A 15,613-nucleotide genomic window follows, 5' to 3' on the forward strand; every position below is an offset into this window, starting at 1 on the left:
CTCCCTTTACAAAACTGTAAATGAGATCTTAATTCTACATCTTAATTAAATAAGCTCCTGCCATGAACGCTACATAGCAAGTCCAAGAACCATAAAGGAAGGCAATTTGTCAATACAGCTCTGATGGTGATTCCTGCATCCTCTCACACTCTGAAATGAAAAGTACCTGATAAACAATACCCTTCAACTCCCAAATATGCTTAATGGGGGTTTAGTTCATTAACCTGGTATTTTAGGTACGTAAGTAATACTTCCCTATGACTCTTTAAATACAAATAATAATATTCAGTATCAAGAACAATACCTGAACCACTGCAAAACTTAGACAGAGACTCATTTTAAACATGTACCATTCAACAAACCATTATAATGGCCACAAGCAAATGATCAAATGGCTCAACCTAGTTGTGACAGTACCACTAGAACTCATCTTGAAAACAAGCTTTGAACAGCCCCTTATTTAAACAGGCCAATCTTGGAAAGAGCTTTTCCACAGAGGAATTACTCCACTATAGCTATTTCTTTAGTCTGCCTACCCATAAAGCAGAAACCTGTAATAAATATTTAAGTATTTTTTCTTGCTTTACTGAACTTCCCTCGCCCAGCAAACTCAGACTGAACTATATTAAACACAGCCCTTTCTTTCTTCATACCAAAAATGTTCTGTAAGGTACTAATCTCATCCTCTCAGGTGCACCTATACAAATCCTGGCAGCCTTCACAGGGCTCCATACATGACCCACTGATTTCAATTTTGTCTGGTTTTAACTACAAATTAAGCATTCTGCAAGATTAACATTGCTAACATTTTCTACAAAGAGTCAACTGCTCTCTATAATGACACATCAATTTTAATAAGCATCACTTCAATGTTTTATTGTGAAAACACATTACTCAAACATCATGCTTTAAACACCACAGGTGCAGGACTTCAGCAAGAAAAAGGGTTAAACCAAAGTAACTTACATGAGTTTTTAATGTAAAACACAAGGTAGTTTGGATTAAAGGACTGAAGGTAGTTTGGTCTAAAGGACTGAAGTTGTATCCATATACCTAGCTGCATTCAGAATGAGCAGGACAGTGGTTCAGCTCCTGGAATTACCTGATACAATACTAAACCTGCCACCCAGCTCAGTTCTGCACTCACCTCACACTCACAGCCCATCTCCCTAATTCATTTCTGCAGAAGCTCATCCAAGCCCTCTAAGCAGTAACTAGCTTTTACAAAATTATTTAAGTATTCTCCAACTACAAATATACACATTTCTTTCCCTTTCAGACTGTTGAAAATACAGCAAAATCCCTCCCATTATCCAAAAATTGTACCAGGTGAGGACCAAGAAGAACTATTTTTGTTCAGTAATCTGAGAATAACCTTCGGTTTAATTGATGAACCTGTAAGGCTGGAAACTGGAACTTAATTTCTCCGTGGAGAGAAAAAACTTAAGTTTGCCTACTTGTCAGAAGGATAAAGAACAACAGTGGGCCATGGCATATAATTCTGGCACTAGGAAGTCTTGTGCAAGTGTTAATCAGGAAAAAGTCACTTTATAGCCATAAACATTTTCCATGACTCTCTTTAAATTTTGTATCATCTCACGAATGTAATGAAAACAAATGTTTCTACATGCACCAAGCTATCCAAGCATGAAACATCTACTCTTTTCTAAAATGGTATAACAAACATATGGCATAGCTTTTGGAAGATGCTTTCAACACTTACTTCAGATGGTATCAACATTTGCAGATAGTTTTACCTCTATAATTACTAAGTCCACTCAACCCACTACAGTGAACAAACAGCCATGGAGGATGGCAAGAGGCACAGAGGCATGCTGAAAGCACACCTGAGTGATACCATGCACAAACAAAGCTCTAGATTGTCTATTCCTTCTTCACATACTGTACCTGGATTCACCTAGAGAGACATTTGAAAGCTAGAGGCCACGAGTAGCATGATGCACAAAAGGATCAATGGTTCAATTACTGGAATGGGATGAAAACACCCTTGCCAGTTTTTCTTCACACTTTCAAAAGTTAAATAATTTATCAGAACCTTCATTCCTCAGCTGCTAACATACAGCAGTATTTCCCTCTCTCCTCCATCCTGAACCACTGCCCACCTTGACTATTTGATTACTAAAGTAAGTAGGGCACAAATTACCTCAACTTGATGCACACATACCACTTAAGAGGAATGGACCACTGCAGCTTCCAGACTCAGTAGATCAGTACTTAAAAGCTACAATATGTAACATGCATGCAACAACATAAAAAAAGAAAAATCTTGCATTATATTCCCTATTGATGGTCTCCTGACAATGAAGATAAAACTTGCTGAAATGCAGATGCCAACACACCAAGTGTCCTGCAATCCTAATTACACCTCTACAAAAGTGTTTTGTTTGTGGACATGAGATCCATCCTTCTCTCTTCATTAACACATTAAAATGACAAGTGTAATGTTTCTGACTTCATCAATTTTCTTGCCTTCAGAAAGTAGTACCAACACTGTACTTTACACTTGAGGAACAGTCAAAACATTCAGGAATATATGTTTAGAGCAACAAAATCCCACTATTAAAAAAAAAAAAAGTCTTGAACACTAGTTGTGAAAGTATCAACACATGCTAAGTATTTCATACTTACAGTACTGTGCAATGTCCATTTAAAGAAAAAGATGGTTTTAATACCGGAAGAAGTACAAATACTGCAAACCTACAACCAAGTACCAGGATATACTTGGCTGTGATTTCCAATAAACATGGTACAACCAGGAACTATGGAATGTGTCACCCGTTACAACTGCATCCCAGAAAGCTGCACTCTATTAATACAAACTGCATTAAAAATACTGATCTTAAAGAAATCTATGGCTCAGTTAAAATTACCCAATAAACACACTCAAAAAAAGTGATTCCTTCAAAAAAACGCTAGAAAACCAGTTTCACTCACAACACAATTTACAAAATTTTATCCAACTACAATGTGCTCCACAGCACCGACCAACAGTACACTAGATAATAAACCAGTAATTGAAATGCACAATATATTAAACAAAATAAACCAAACCCAAACAAAAAGGAACAACTCAGATATAAATTTACAGAAATTGGAGAGGCTGCCCACTTCCTGGAGTGCCTTACAAATGTCTCCTGGTACCAATTTCCAGTTTCTCAATCCCCAGTACTGCCATTATACAAGACAAACATTCTTAATTCTTTTTCAAGCAATATTTCTTTGTTTTGATGAAAATAAATCAAGCCAAAATCTTTCCAGCTATTTAAAAAAAAAACACCTTACTACACTAAGATTAACCTCCTAAAATGTTTTCTTGCATGATTATTTTTCAAGCTGTTTATTATAAATAAAACTGAGTATATTTTATTATGGATTAGTAGGAAATTAACATTAATGTCAACACTGAAAGGACAAAGTCAACATATACTAATTCACATTGTCTGAAACTATTTTTAAACAAGCAACACTACAACTGTAAGAAAAATGAAAGAATATTGTCACTGTGCATTTATTCTGTTAGCTTCATAAAAGCACAGATAAGCACGCTGTTAATTTTGTCAACACATGTGGCCTTTACACAAAGGAAGTACCATTTTTAAAATCAGCTGGAAAACAAAAGGGCTGCTAAACCATGAGAGGTAACACAGACTAAAACATGGCATATTGTGTGGAACTACTTCATCTCTCCAAATCGACTTCAACATCAATACTTTTAAATGGAAACATGCTTCAGTTTTTGTCCACAGGATATGACAAACTGATTAAACTCAATGAATAGGAATTAACAAGCATCTTATACCCAATACATCAGAACAGCTACATCAACCTACATCTGTATAGATGCCAATTACAGCTTATGAAACGATGGTTTGTCACTGCAATCAAGTCAACTTTGGCTAAACACTGGGAACATCATCAAAAAAAAAAAAAAAAAGAAAGAAAAAAAAGGAAATGCTTTGCAATTCACTTCCAATACAATGGATATCCTCACCCTCCCCCGCCAAGTAATCTTTAAGCTTCATCTCCTGCCAGAATGCCTTCCTGGGAGAAAGAGACATCAAGACACCAGCAGGGTTTTTGTTTTGGGTTTCTTTTCCTCCTTCACGTTAATGTTCTTGTCAACTACGGAAGCATAACAGTGAGCACTTTCTCCAGCACAAGACTGACTCCGTTGGATTTCCAGCATTTCAACCAATTTGAAAGGTGATCTCTTAATTTCCCTCCCCTCTTCCCCAAAACCACACTAACTGCAAACTATGATTTTCAAGCTCCTTTTTCTGCAAAATAAACGCAAAATTTCTGGCAACAGAAAATTCCATTCCTTTGTCATACTCACAGTGTGTACACCATTACAGGAAAGTTTCTTTTGGCTTATCACACATCCAGTATATGGGGCAACATTACACTATTCCTGACCCTTAATCTATACCTTCAATAATTCATAAAATCATACAGATCTCACGTCCTATCTGCCCTTTTGATTTGCTACAACCAGCAGCACAGCTTGGCTCGGTTCACGATACTACAGCCCATACAAAGCAAAACCACCAAAAAATGGGGGACTGCATACCTGCAGCACAAATAGAACCCACAACTAAATGAAAGCTGTAGACATGAAGCTTCCCCCATCCCTCAAAGAGATCCCAGTTTTCTTATTATTAAATCCTGACAGGGTGTGGCTTTGTTAAACCAAAGCTCCCACTGCAAAGACCTCCTGCAATCCCCTCCAAGCCAATGCACACCTTAGAGAACCTCACCAAAAATAAGGAGTGTCTTCTCGCACTCAAGCACCAAATTTAAGCCCAGAACAGATTCCTCCAGCTGCACAAGTACCCAGGCAGGGAAGGGAGCTGTTCCCCAAATAGTTACAACCCAAAACCTCCCATGAGCCTCCCCAGACAGGTACCCTGCTCCTGCCACCTCAAGCTCAGGTAACCAGGGAGCACTGCCAGGCCCCACAGAGCACTCACTGCTCCAGCCTGGCAGCATCGGGAAAAGGTTCAATAGTGGGTGTGCTCCTCTCACATCGAGGGGAGCACTGATAAATTTCTGCCTTTGTGAAGGATTCCTCTGGAAACATGACTCAATGGTTTTCCTTACCTGCTACACTTGCACATAAATCTCACACTAACGTGCTGCCTTGTAGATTCTTAAATCAATCAGTCAGGATTTCATAATTATGTAGTCTAGGGTCTTTGTTAGCTGTTGTTGCTCCATGCACAAAAGGAAACATTTTGTTGCTATCGCTGTAAAACCTATTAATTAACTGCACATATATTCGGCCACAGTTTCTACTATAAAAATAACTGCTACATTGAATTAAAGTGGTCTGCTAGATTAATTGTTCTAAAGCCCTCAGTAGAGCATAAATTGCATAAAGCTTCACACAGAACAGGAACGAAGCAGAAAATACCTTAAAAATAGCAACTTCTTATCAGTAACAGAAACATAAGCACGTTCCTTCAAAGTAAAAAGCACAAACAAAACCGAAACTGGTTCAAACCAAGAAATTCCTCTTGAACATCTCTGCATTGAACAGCAACGTTTTAATCCTTCTACTTCCTTAAATAATCTACCTTTCTCAGAGACAAGTTTTACAAAGAACATGCTTCATGAGTTACTGTGCAATTCATAAATGTACAAAACACCATCTGAAAACTGAGGTGAAATAGCAAATATTTGGTTTGCTTGGGAATTTTTTTAGTATTCACTGCATGGATTCACAGCTTAATACAGTAAAAGAACATACATAGATAATTCTGAAAACGTATTTCAAAACTATCAAAATGCCCCACAGCTCCATATTGTATACACTAAAATTACAATTGACTGGCATTTAAAAAAAAACATTACACGTAAGGAAGGCACAAAACTCAACTAATAGACTGAATTGCTCCTTGCACCACTTAATTTTACAGTACGTAAAATAAAATTTAAACCAGGGATTTTATGCGACAGATGATCTAATTAGATGTGAAGCTTTTCTTTTCTATCGGGCATCCTTAAGCTCTATCCCATACGGGATTCGGTCTAATATTTCCGATAGGCTCAGCAGCATTCACACAGCAGACATGAGTTCTGGTCCACCAATAGTTAATGTACATTATTTAACTGGTTTGGCATGTCACTCGCCTACCTTTTTGATTAATGGGAAGAAGTGCTCTTATAAATAACTCTGAAAATCGAAAGGAAACCGCGAGATTTTTTTTCTTTTTAAATATAAGCAGAAAGGAAAGTGTACTTGCTTTTCCCTCCATTCCTCCCCCCTCCCCCCACGTCCTGACATTGAGCTTTTCCAATCCTGCTAGAAATAAACACCCAAACACGAGCACAGGCCTGGGCTATCCAATTCAACACGCTTTAGAGTCAAATCTTCAGATCAACCAAAACCAGCAGCAGAAAAAAAAAAAAAATTCTCCACTATACAGTCCGGGCACAACAATGGGATGAGCAGTGTCAAACGCCACACTACTGACAGGAACAAGCCAGGAAGCAGGAACCAGAGTAGCACTGTCCCCTTTGCTTCAGCCGTGTGGCATTTCAAAAACAGTTCCACTTATTCTGTTACCCGAACGTTTCCCTGGCGTTTGCTGTTTTAAGCACAGCTGGCAGACACTCGGCCCGCACAGCCTTTGTCAGCAGCTCACGGATGGGCAGCAGAACGTGCTACAGGTTGATAAGGAGGGCACCGGCGCTGCAAAGCAGCAGGAAAGCGCCCAGAAAGAACTTGGGATGCGCAGGAGAGTTTCCCTCAGCCTTCACCGGGGGCTCCACGCTCCCCATATTCGCTCCTGGTGTTTGTTTCGTGTTTACCTCCCCCCCCTTCTCTTTCTCCTCCCTGTCCGGCCATCTTGGGCCGACAGGAGCAGCCATTACTTAACTAAATGACAGGGCCAACAACTTTCCACAGAGACAAACACCTCTCTCCGGACACCGGGCCGGGCAGCAGCAGCCCGCGGGACGCCCCGCTCCCTGTCAAGCCGGGACGGCGGGCGGGACGCGGGGCTCGGTGAGGAGCGGGCACGCTGGATGGAGGCAGCGGGGCCCGCAGAGTAAACAAGTCACTCGGACGGGCTCCGGGAGCCGCTCAGCGCCGCGCCCGCCCCAGCCCGGACCCCGCGCTCCCTGCGGGCTCCGGCCCCGGCTCCGCTCCCGGCGGCTGGGGGCGAAAATCACGAGGGAGGGTCCGGGGAGCGGCAACGTCAGCAGCGCCGAGCGCGCCCTCCCTCCCTCGCTCTCCCCCCGCTGCCGCCTCCTCCTCCTCGTCCTCCGCCTCCCCCCCTCCGCCCCCGCGCCCCCTCCCCCGGCCCGTCGCTCCCGTCCCGGGTTCCGCCACTTTCCCGTCCCAGGGTTGGACGGGCACCCGCATGGCCACGCTCCCCTCGTCCCGCTCGGGGAGAATGGCGGGGGGGGGGGGGGGGGGTAAAAAAGGAAAGGGGCAAAGGCGGCAGCAACGCGCTGAGACCCCGCGGAGGTGGCGGTGCCCCCCGCACGCCCCCTGCACACACTCACCGTGCGGGCCCGGGGGTCCCGAGGGAAGGGGCGGCGGGGCCGCCTCGCTCCCCATCCCCCGTTTCCCCCCCCTCCCCCCCATCCCCGCTCCACATCCACCCTCGCGCTTACCTTTAACAGCAAGGCCTTCGTTCTGGCGCCATCTTCATGAAGCCTCAGAAATCCGAAGAGCCGGCTGCGAGGAGGGGAGCGGGCGGGAGGGAGGGGAGAGAGAGGCACCGGCGTTAGCGAGAGTCAGCGCGGCGGGCGGGCGAGGGCAGAGCGCGGCCCGGGAGCGGCGGCGCACGGGGAGCCGCGGGCAGGGGAGCGGGGGGACACGGAGGGAGCGCGGGCCGAGCCGGGACACGGAGGCGGCCGGGGCGCAGTGGGGAGCGGGTACCTGTCGAGGCCGGATAGGGCTTCTCTCTCCTGGGCTGTCAAGCTGGCGAAGTCCTCCTCGCTCTGGCCGCTCGCTTTCCCCGCCGCCATTTTCTTTTCCTCATCACCGAAAGGAGCAGCAGAGGCGGCGGCGGCGAGCGACACTCCGCACGATTTCATGGAAACGCAGCGTAATTAACTCGCGGATCGCACCCCCCCCTCCCTGCGCGCCCCCAACACCCCCCAGCGCCGGGCGGGGCGGGGTGCCCGACACACACACACACCACAACTTTTATTACAACAACAACAGCCGGCAGGGAGGGGGAGGGAGGGATGGAGGGAGGGAGGGGAGGGGAGGGGAGAGGGAGGGAGGGAGGCGGGGGGAAGCCCCGCTGCTCGGAGGAGGAGGAGGAGGAGGGAGGGAAGGAGGGGGGAGGGAGCCCCAGCGCTGGAGACTCGGGGGAGGAGGAGGCGGCGGCGGCTGCGGATGGCGGCGGAGCGGTGTTTACATCGCCGCTCGCCGCCGGCGGCGCGGGGAGCCGAAGTGTCGGGGAGCCGGGGGGACCCTCCCCGCCCGCCCCGCGGCTCGGGGTGTGTTTTGCCGCCCGTACAAACTTCCCCGGAGCCGCTGCCCAAAGTTGTTGTAATTGTGTCACACCGCGGACCCCGCGCGCCGCCACCGCGACCCCCCCGTCCCACCCCGCCCGCCCGCGTCCGCGCAGCCAATCGGCGCCGCCGCCGCGCCCCACGTGATCTTTGTTGACTTACGTCAGTCATTGCGCTCCGCCGCCGCTGCGCTCCGGTTTGGTTGGCCCTCGCCGCCCGCCTCCCCCGCCGGCCTCACGCCATTGGTCAGTAGGTGATAAGAGGGGTGGGGTTTCGGAGATCCGCCATTTGTGATAGGTCGAGCGGGCCGTCAGTCAGACGAGCTTTTCGATTAGCGAGCACCAGCAGGTTGGGATGCGCCTTTAAAAGCGAACGGCAGGGGAGGGTGGGAGATGTCGGGAGTGGCGGGCGCTGGGGTGGGAAGAGGAGGAGGAACGAGGGAGGGCTGCGCTCACGGGTGGAGTTGCGTAACGGGGGCTCCGGGCTGGAGGAGTGGACGCCGCTGAGGAAGGCGCCATGTCCCACCGGCGGGGGGCAGTAGGCACGCTCGCACCCCCCGCCCCGCCTCGGGCGTGGCGCTCTTGGCACAAGCGGAAAATAAAGCCTTCCCGAAGCGGGAACGGGACTGCGAGGGAGATGCTTGGTCGGCGGGCAACGGTCTCTCGGAAGGGCGAGGGGCGCCCCCGCCGTTGGTTTCGCCCACGCCCCCCTTCCCCCGGGAGCCCGTGACAGGTGGAGCGGGCCCCGCCGGCGCGCGCGCGCCGCCGCGGCTGTCACGTGGCGCGGGCCGCTGCGCGCGCTTCGCGCGAGACGCACGGCAAGTCTCGCGATGCCTCGCGGGCCTCAGGGCGTGAGGGCGGGGAAGGCCCGGCCCGGCCCCGGCTCGAGCGGTGGGGAAAGCGCGAGGGACGGAAATGGCAGCACCTGGGAATTCGGGCTTCTGGGCACGCCTCGCGTGTGAGTAAAGCTCTGAATTTCTTTAGGCGCGGGAAGGAAAGGGGGTTTGCTGCTAGCTTTCCGTGCTTCGTACGGCTTAGCGCAGCTCCAGCCCGACTTGTAGATGAAGCGTTACCTGAGCATCGTAGACTGCCTTTAGGGATTTAAAAGGTCATCTCGTCCCAACCGCCTGCCATGGGCAGGGACACCTTGCGCTAGACCAGGTTGCTCAGAGTCCCATCCAACCTGGCATTGAACACTTCCAGGAATGGGACATCCGTGCTTGTTCCTGTGCCTTCACGCCTTCCCACACCTTCCTTGGGTTCTTCCACCTTTCCCAGCTCAACGAGGAACCCAAGGAACCACGTTCCTCTTTACAGTACCACACAGCCAGGAGGCTTTAGGGCTTTTTAAGTAAGGTGTTTGCAGATCATTCGATCTTGGCTCTGCTGTGGTGTGTACGAGGAGCTGAGCCCTGCTGTGGGTGTGGGAGGGCACAGCTCATTCCCGTTTTGCTGGAATTGGATCAGAACAGCCTTCTGTAACAGCATTGCATCAGTTCTCTGGTGTCTGGCTGAAGCTCCATGTCTGAACTGGCTTTTCCCATTTGAATTTCCTGTTTGATGATTACTAGGTGCTCTAAAGCAAAAGTAAAGCCCATTAGCTGCCTTTGGGAATTCGTGAACAAGGTCAAAGACCAGCCTGTGAAGGGATGCTGCTGCTTGCTGGTTCTCCTTTAATTGCCACTCTCTAATCGTGCTCATGACACTGAAGACCATTTCTGCCTCTGTAAGTGTTAAACTAATGTGTCAGTGGTATTTTTCAGGTGGATCCTCACACGTTTTCTGGTCCTGATGGTGCAGAGACACTGGCAGGAATGGAGACCTGGTCAAGACAAAGTCTTAAATAATGCAAGTGAAGACTCAGAGTAGTGTGTCCCTGCTCTCTTAAAAGCAGACTCCTGTAATGTAGCTCTGCTTTCTGATGCAAATGCAGGAAGAACAAAAAAAAAGCGTCTGGGTTTGATGATGTTGCATTTCTTCATAAAAGAGTCAGCAGCCAGTTTGTTGAGAGTATTGGTATAAGAGACAGGCATTTGTGTTTCAAGTCACTTGTGTCTTACAAGTTTGAAATACAGATAAAACCCAAGTTATTTTTGGTTCTGGGAATGGGCTATAGTCTGTTAAGAGTAGAAACACTAGGATCAAACATCTGTGTTCATCTGTATTGTCTGTGGTTCTGTGTCATGGATTTTCTCAGCAGACTTTCCCCAGGTGCCAAAATCAGTGCCAAGAGCCTGACTGGTTGGGAATGTGCCATAAATATGGGATTTCAATGCAGATTGTTTGTGTGGATCTTGACTCTCAGGTGTAAAGTTTCCACTTTGCAGTATCCTGAGTATAAGTCAGCAGAAAGGAGACTAGACAAAACCATTTCTCAGTGGAAGAAAGGGATTGCTGAACAACAGAGCAAATCAGGAGACTGTAGAAGCAGAGTCCTAGTCCAGCTGAAACTTGTGTGCACTTGAAGTCACAACCCCCTCTAGTACTGTCAGTGCCACTCTTAACCCCCTATACCCTGCCTGATTTGCTGGCATTGGATTTTCAGATGCCCTTATTTGTTTGTTCATTTATTTATTTGCTGTCCCTTCCAAATCAAGTAGCAAATTTGAAGGAGCAGTAGATCAGTCCCTGTTGGATACAATTGAAATCTCATGGTCTTCTGTAGTCCAGGCATACTTTATAGTCACCTGCAGCAAGATCCACCCCTGGAAAAACTGTGGTGTTTGAAGCTGGGTATATCAGTTCCAATTGGATTGGTTTTCATTCCTGCTTTTTGAAGTTCTGGGCAGCTGCAAGCCTTGGCCAGCTAAGCAAATGAGGGCAGAGGTCATCTCCTTACCCAAGAGTCTGAAGAAGCTCAGGAGCCATGTGTGATCTCTACTGATGCTGCCCTTTAAGAAAGGATTTTGAGGTATGGAGTCAACATTTTGCTCCCAATAGCTCAGGAGGCCTCTGACTATGAGGCAAATCCTTTTGCAGCAGAGCAGGCAAAATGTGATGAGACAGCCTTGGATTCTTGTGGCAACATGCACATGAAAGACAGCAACAAAAAAAGCAGACTGACCAACAGAACCCACAGGATGCCATTTTGTGTCCTATAAAACATAAATCTAATACTTACATTGTTGCCATCTTGCTAAATTTTAGTCAACCTGTCTTGAAATACTTGGCTATTTGGCACATGAGGGAAAGCAGCATAAACTAGTAAAATCTGCCAGTAGGTCAGTTGGGGAGAAAGCAGTTTCATTAACGCTTTTCTTTTTCTACATTTGTTTTCCTTATTGTTGTTTTCTTTTACTCCAAGGTAAACAAAAGCTTAAATTACTGAACTATTTTCTTGATATTTGGAATAAAAAATCCTGTGGTGCTTCCTTTTTGTACTCTAGCAGTGGCTTTTCTATTTTCCAGGAGTTTGTAGTAAAATGACCTGCATTTTACTGTACAAATGTTCCTTGTACTACCCACATTAAAGTTCTGGTGGGTGTTGTGTGATGATCTGTGTTTTAACAGCATATGGTGGTCAAGAAAGTGGGGAAGATGAGCTAAACCCCAAGGATTTGGGTTGGTGTTTTTTCCCTACAAAAAAAGGCAAATGATTTTGTTGGCAATAAGGAAAACCAATACATGGGTAGGAGAATTATTATTGAAAATAGGGAAAAAATAATCACAATGCTGTTTATCACTATGTTGAAGAGAAAATTGCTTTTTAATCTCAGAAATACATTCCTAGCTTTGGGTAGTAGGGGAATGAACTAGTCTAGCAAATGGGTTATTATAAAGAAAAAAATACTTTTTTTTAAATGAAAATTTTAAAAATAAAGGCTAAATGCTTTGGTTATAGACCTTAATTATTATTGTTCTGTCTTGCTTGAATCATGTGGTCATTTTTGTCTATTGCCCTCTCTGTCCTTGGTTAGCATGAGTTTAAGACCTGAATTGTCTTTGAAAGGCTTAATGCTGGAATTTATTTGGGAGTTAAGTGGTAATTCATGGTCATAAGAAGTCCACAAAGTCACCAGGTAAGCAGGAATATCCATCCCTGTGCAGCAACATGTCAGCAATTCAGTCCAAACATGGAAAACCATGAATTTGTGTCATCACCTTAACTGTATTCTGAGCTGTTTGATGAAATTCAGAAAGCAGGGTATTTGGGGGTGTTCTGTAGATTTGCTGTGTAAGAGAGACCAGTTCTCTGCATGCCAGCATGAGCACAGGGAGCCCTTTGCTGAAGCTCTTTCAGTAGGAGAAACAACTGTTAGAAGATCTGTATCCTGTTTTTGCAGTATATAGATCTATGTTTTACTAACTGACAGTTTCTGCTGACTTGGAGAAATAAATAATGTCAAAAATTATACTTGTCCAGGAGGTGGTTCCTTTACAGTGCTACTGTTGGTAGTTTTTTAGACCTTTTTTTCAACTGTGCCTGTACCTCCCACCTCCAGCACTTTTGGTTGTGTCTTTGGTGTGCATTCCGAATGTGGAAATGCTTTCATTTATGGTAATAGTTTTAGGTCAATGTCTGTCTTCCTCCTAGGAACCAGATGTGGCAGCTTATGACTTGCCACCTTCCAAAGAAGTCACTTGTTTGACAGATGATCCTGAGCAAAGATCTCTGCTCTTCCAAAACAGTGCAGAGAAACTTGACATTTCTTGCATGTGTTTCCATGCAGGAATTTGAGAAGCTGTTAATAAAATACTGTGTATATATTAACTTGTCTTCAGATTGACAGTTGTAACTTAATAGAATTTGGCAAATGCTGTAAAGAAGAGGGAAAAAAATCCCATCTTTTTGTTTCTATGGTGGTTTTATGTGTATTGACTTAATATTAGTTGCTGGGCTGATACCTTTGTAGCCTGCTGGTTTTCTGGCTTGGAAGTGAAAAACAAATCACATTTCTAAACCAGCTCTCAGCAAAATTATGAGGATTTTTGTGTAGACACTTGAAAAGAGACAATCCTGATGCTCAGCAAACCAGGTGAATGGATATCTTGTTAACTTTCGTTAATCCTGGGACAGAATCCAATATTATCCAAAATATTTTATTATCTGGTATGTTTGTTCTTCTCCAAGAACAGAGGATGTCACATGCTCTTACTGGATTTAATTTAGTGCTTCATGCACAAATCTTTTTGATAAAGTATCTGGGAATTACTTATTTTTAAAGCCTCGACTGTTGTGCATGTTGCTTTTTATATGGATGTCTAAAAGGACAAAATCTTCAATAACCAACCTAAAACATTATTTTGGCTGTAGTCTCTCTTCCCTGTCCATTTCTTACAACATCAGCCACTTTTAAAATCGGGTATTTTGCACATGGTAGATACTAAATCTTGTAATGGTGCACAGGTGAGTTTTAAAGGTGCAAACAGCAGAAGCAGCTTTGGGACATTGGGTGTGGCAGAGTCAAAACCTCAGCTCAAGAAGCTCCATCTTGCATTTACTAAACGCAAACAACGACAGTTCTCCATACTTGTCTAAGCAGTTCAGGATTCCCTTACAGCAATGGTGAGTCAGGGCATTTCAAATGAAAAAAAAAGTGATGCTTAAATCTGCAGACTTAGTTGCTGTAGGACAACTCTCTTATATTTTTGAATCTTCCCAAAATGAGGTGGCATTCCATTAATTTGATGTATAGGACAATGGGGTTGTACTCAAAGCATGTAAATGTGTTCATCATATGTAACTGGAAGGTAAGCAAAACACCAAACTGAAATGTGCTTTTTTGTTGTTGTTGTTGTTTGCTGCTTTTTATTTTCTTAAGTTTGCTATTATCAAGAGGCAGGTTATGTTTAGAATTTGTCTAGGGGTGCTCCACTGTGTCTTCTGTATGTCAATAAGAGCTGGATCAGGCCTCTCACAGAGCTGCAAGCACAGGATGATGGGAGGAAAACAAGTGGTTTCTACCACAGCTTGACATTCATAAAATCCAAAACTAACCCTGCCTTTAAGTACATTTTTCCTTGCTTCCCCCTTCAGCTGCACTTCAGTTGGGAACCTGTGAAGCAGGAAACCCCTGGGAATGGTTGGCAGAATTTCCCATCTTACAGTTTCTCAAGATACAGTTTGGTTTGTTTGGAAGCTTGTAGTTGTGTATTTGTATAAATATACCCAGTGCTACTGAAGTCAGTTTATGAGATTATGTTCTCTAATGGTGTTTTGGTTTGTTTGTTTTGGTTTGGTTTGGTTTTTTTGGTGTTTTTTTTTGTTTTTGTGGTTTGTTTTTTTTTGTTGTTGTTGTTTGTTTGTTTTTTTCTGTAAATGAGTCCTGTAGTGATTTTCTCTTGTGAGGAAGGTCAAAACAGTGTTTTTCTCCATGGATATGTAATCCCAAACTGAGAGCTGAGTGAGAGGAAAGAAACTGCCATTAATCTCAATGGGACAAAAGTTTCTTGGGAATTGGGGTAGCAAAGGGAGGCTTCACTGAGAATCTGCAATATTTTCCAAAGCCTTGATACTCTTAACTTGGTTCTTTTTCTGCCAATAGTGGATACACAAAATTTCACTGGAAAGTGTGAATTCAGATCTTCACATAACAAAATACTTGTTCAATAGCTTCTTAGTATCACTGAGAAGAAAGTCCCTCTAATATTCCTTCCTCTCAATCAAGAATATCCACACCCCCTGATAAACTCAGATGCTTACATGTAGGCATCCAAGCTACTGGAGTCTGGTCTAGAGACCATGAAAGTAATAATGCAACAGGCACTATTTTAAAGACATTAAAGTTTGAAAGTGCATGGATACGTTTCTTCCCAAGGGTAAACTCTATTAAAAAAAGGACCAGGATATGGTCTTAAGAAATTTATATTGGTCCTGTTCAGATCATAGTTTTTGTTTCCTATACAAAGAAGTGGACAAATGTGTGATTTTTAAGTACTTCTGTTGTCAATCATGTAACTGGTTTAGGTTTTTTTTAAAATAAGTGATTTGTTTTTATTACATATTCTTTCAGTGCAGGCAAATCTCTAATGAAAAATCCCACCATCCCATGCACCTGAACTTGCAGGTTCTGGAATAGCTTCTGAAGAGACTTTCTGCTCAGTAAACATTAAATCCCGTTTTTAATGGATCAGTCCAGATAAGCTTTCAAAATTTAAATGCTTACTCAGGAAATCAA

The 15,613-nt window shown here is 44.8% G+C and overlaps 1 protein-coding gene and 1 long non-coding RNA gene across 16 annotated transcripts in view; one reads left to right on the forward strand and one right to left on the reverse strand.

Moving 5' to 3' along the window:
• KDM6A (lysine demethylase 6A) overlaps positions 1-8,233 on the reverse strand; it is a 150,541-nt gene extending 142,308 nt beyond the window's left edge. For 14 of the 15 annotated variants that reach the window (XM_053934695.1, XM_053934694.1, XM_053934689.1 and 11 more), the window contains exons 1-2: positions 7,913-8,232; positions 7,645-7,708 (exon numbers count right to left, since the gene is read on the reverse strand). In XM_053934695.1, coding sequence (XP_053790670.1) covers positions 7,645-7,708; positions 7,913-8,070 — 222 coding nt within the window. In that variant the 5' untranslated portion in view covers positions 8,071-8,232. Of the gene's footprint in view, positions 1-7,644; positions 7,709-7,912 lie in introns of all 15 variants that reach the window. The other variant, XM_053934680.1, reaches the window with a different exon arrangement.
• A 1,096-nt stretch (positions 8,234-9,329) lies between these two features.
• Positions 9,330-11,990, forward strand: LOC128783690 (uncharacterized). The gene is made up of 2 exons (XR_008429233.1): positions 9,330-9,453; positions 10,259-11,990. It is a non-coding gene; the product is annotated as an uncharacterized LOC128783690 (long non-coding RNA).
• Positions 11,991-15,613: the final 3,623 nt, after the last annotated feature.

The sequence above is a fragment of the Vidua chalybeata genome, chromosome 2 (assembly GCF_026979565.1).
Source record: "Vidua chalybeata isolate OUT-0048 chromosome 2, bVidCha1 merged haplotype, whole genome shotgun sequence".
Classification (NCBI taxonomy): domain Eukaryota; kingdom Metazoa; phylum Chordata; class Aves; order Passeriformes; family Viduidae; genus Vidua; species Vidua chalybeata.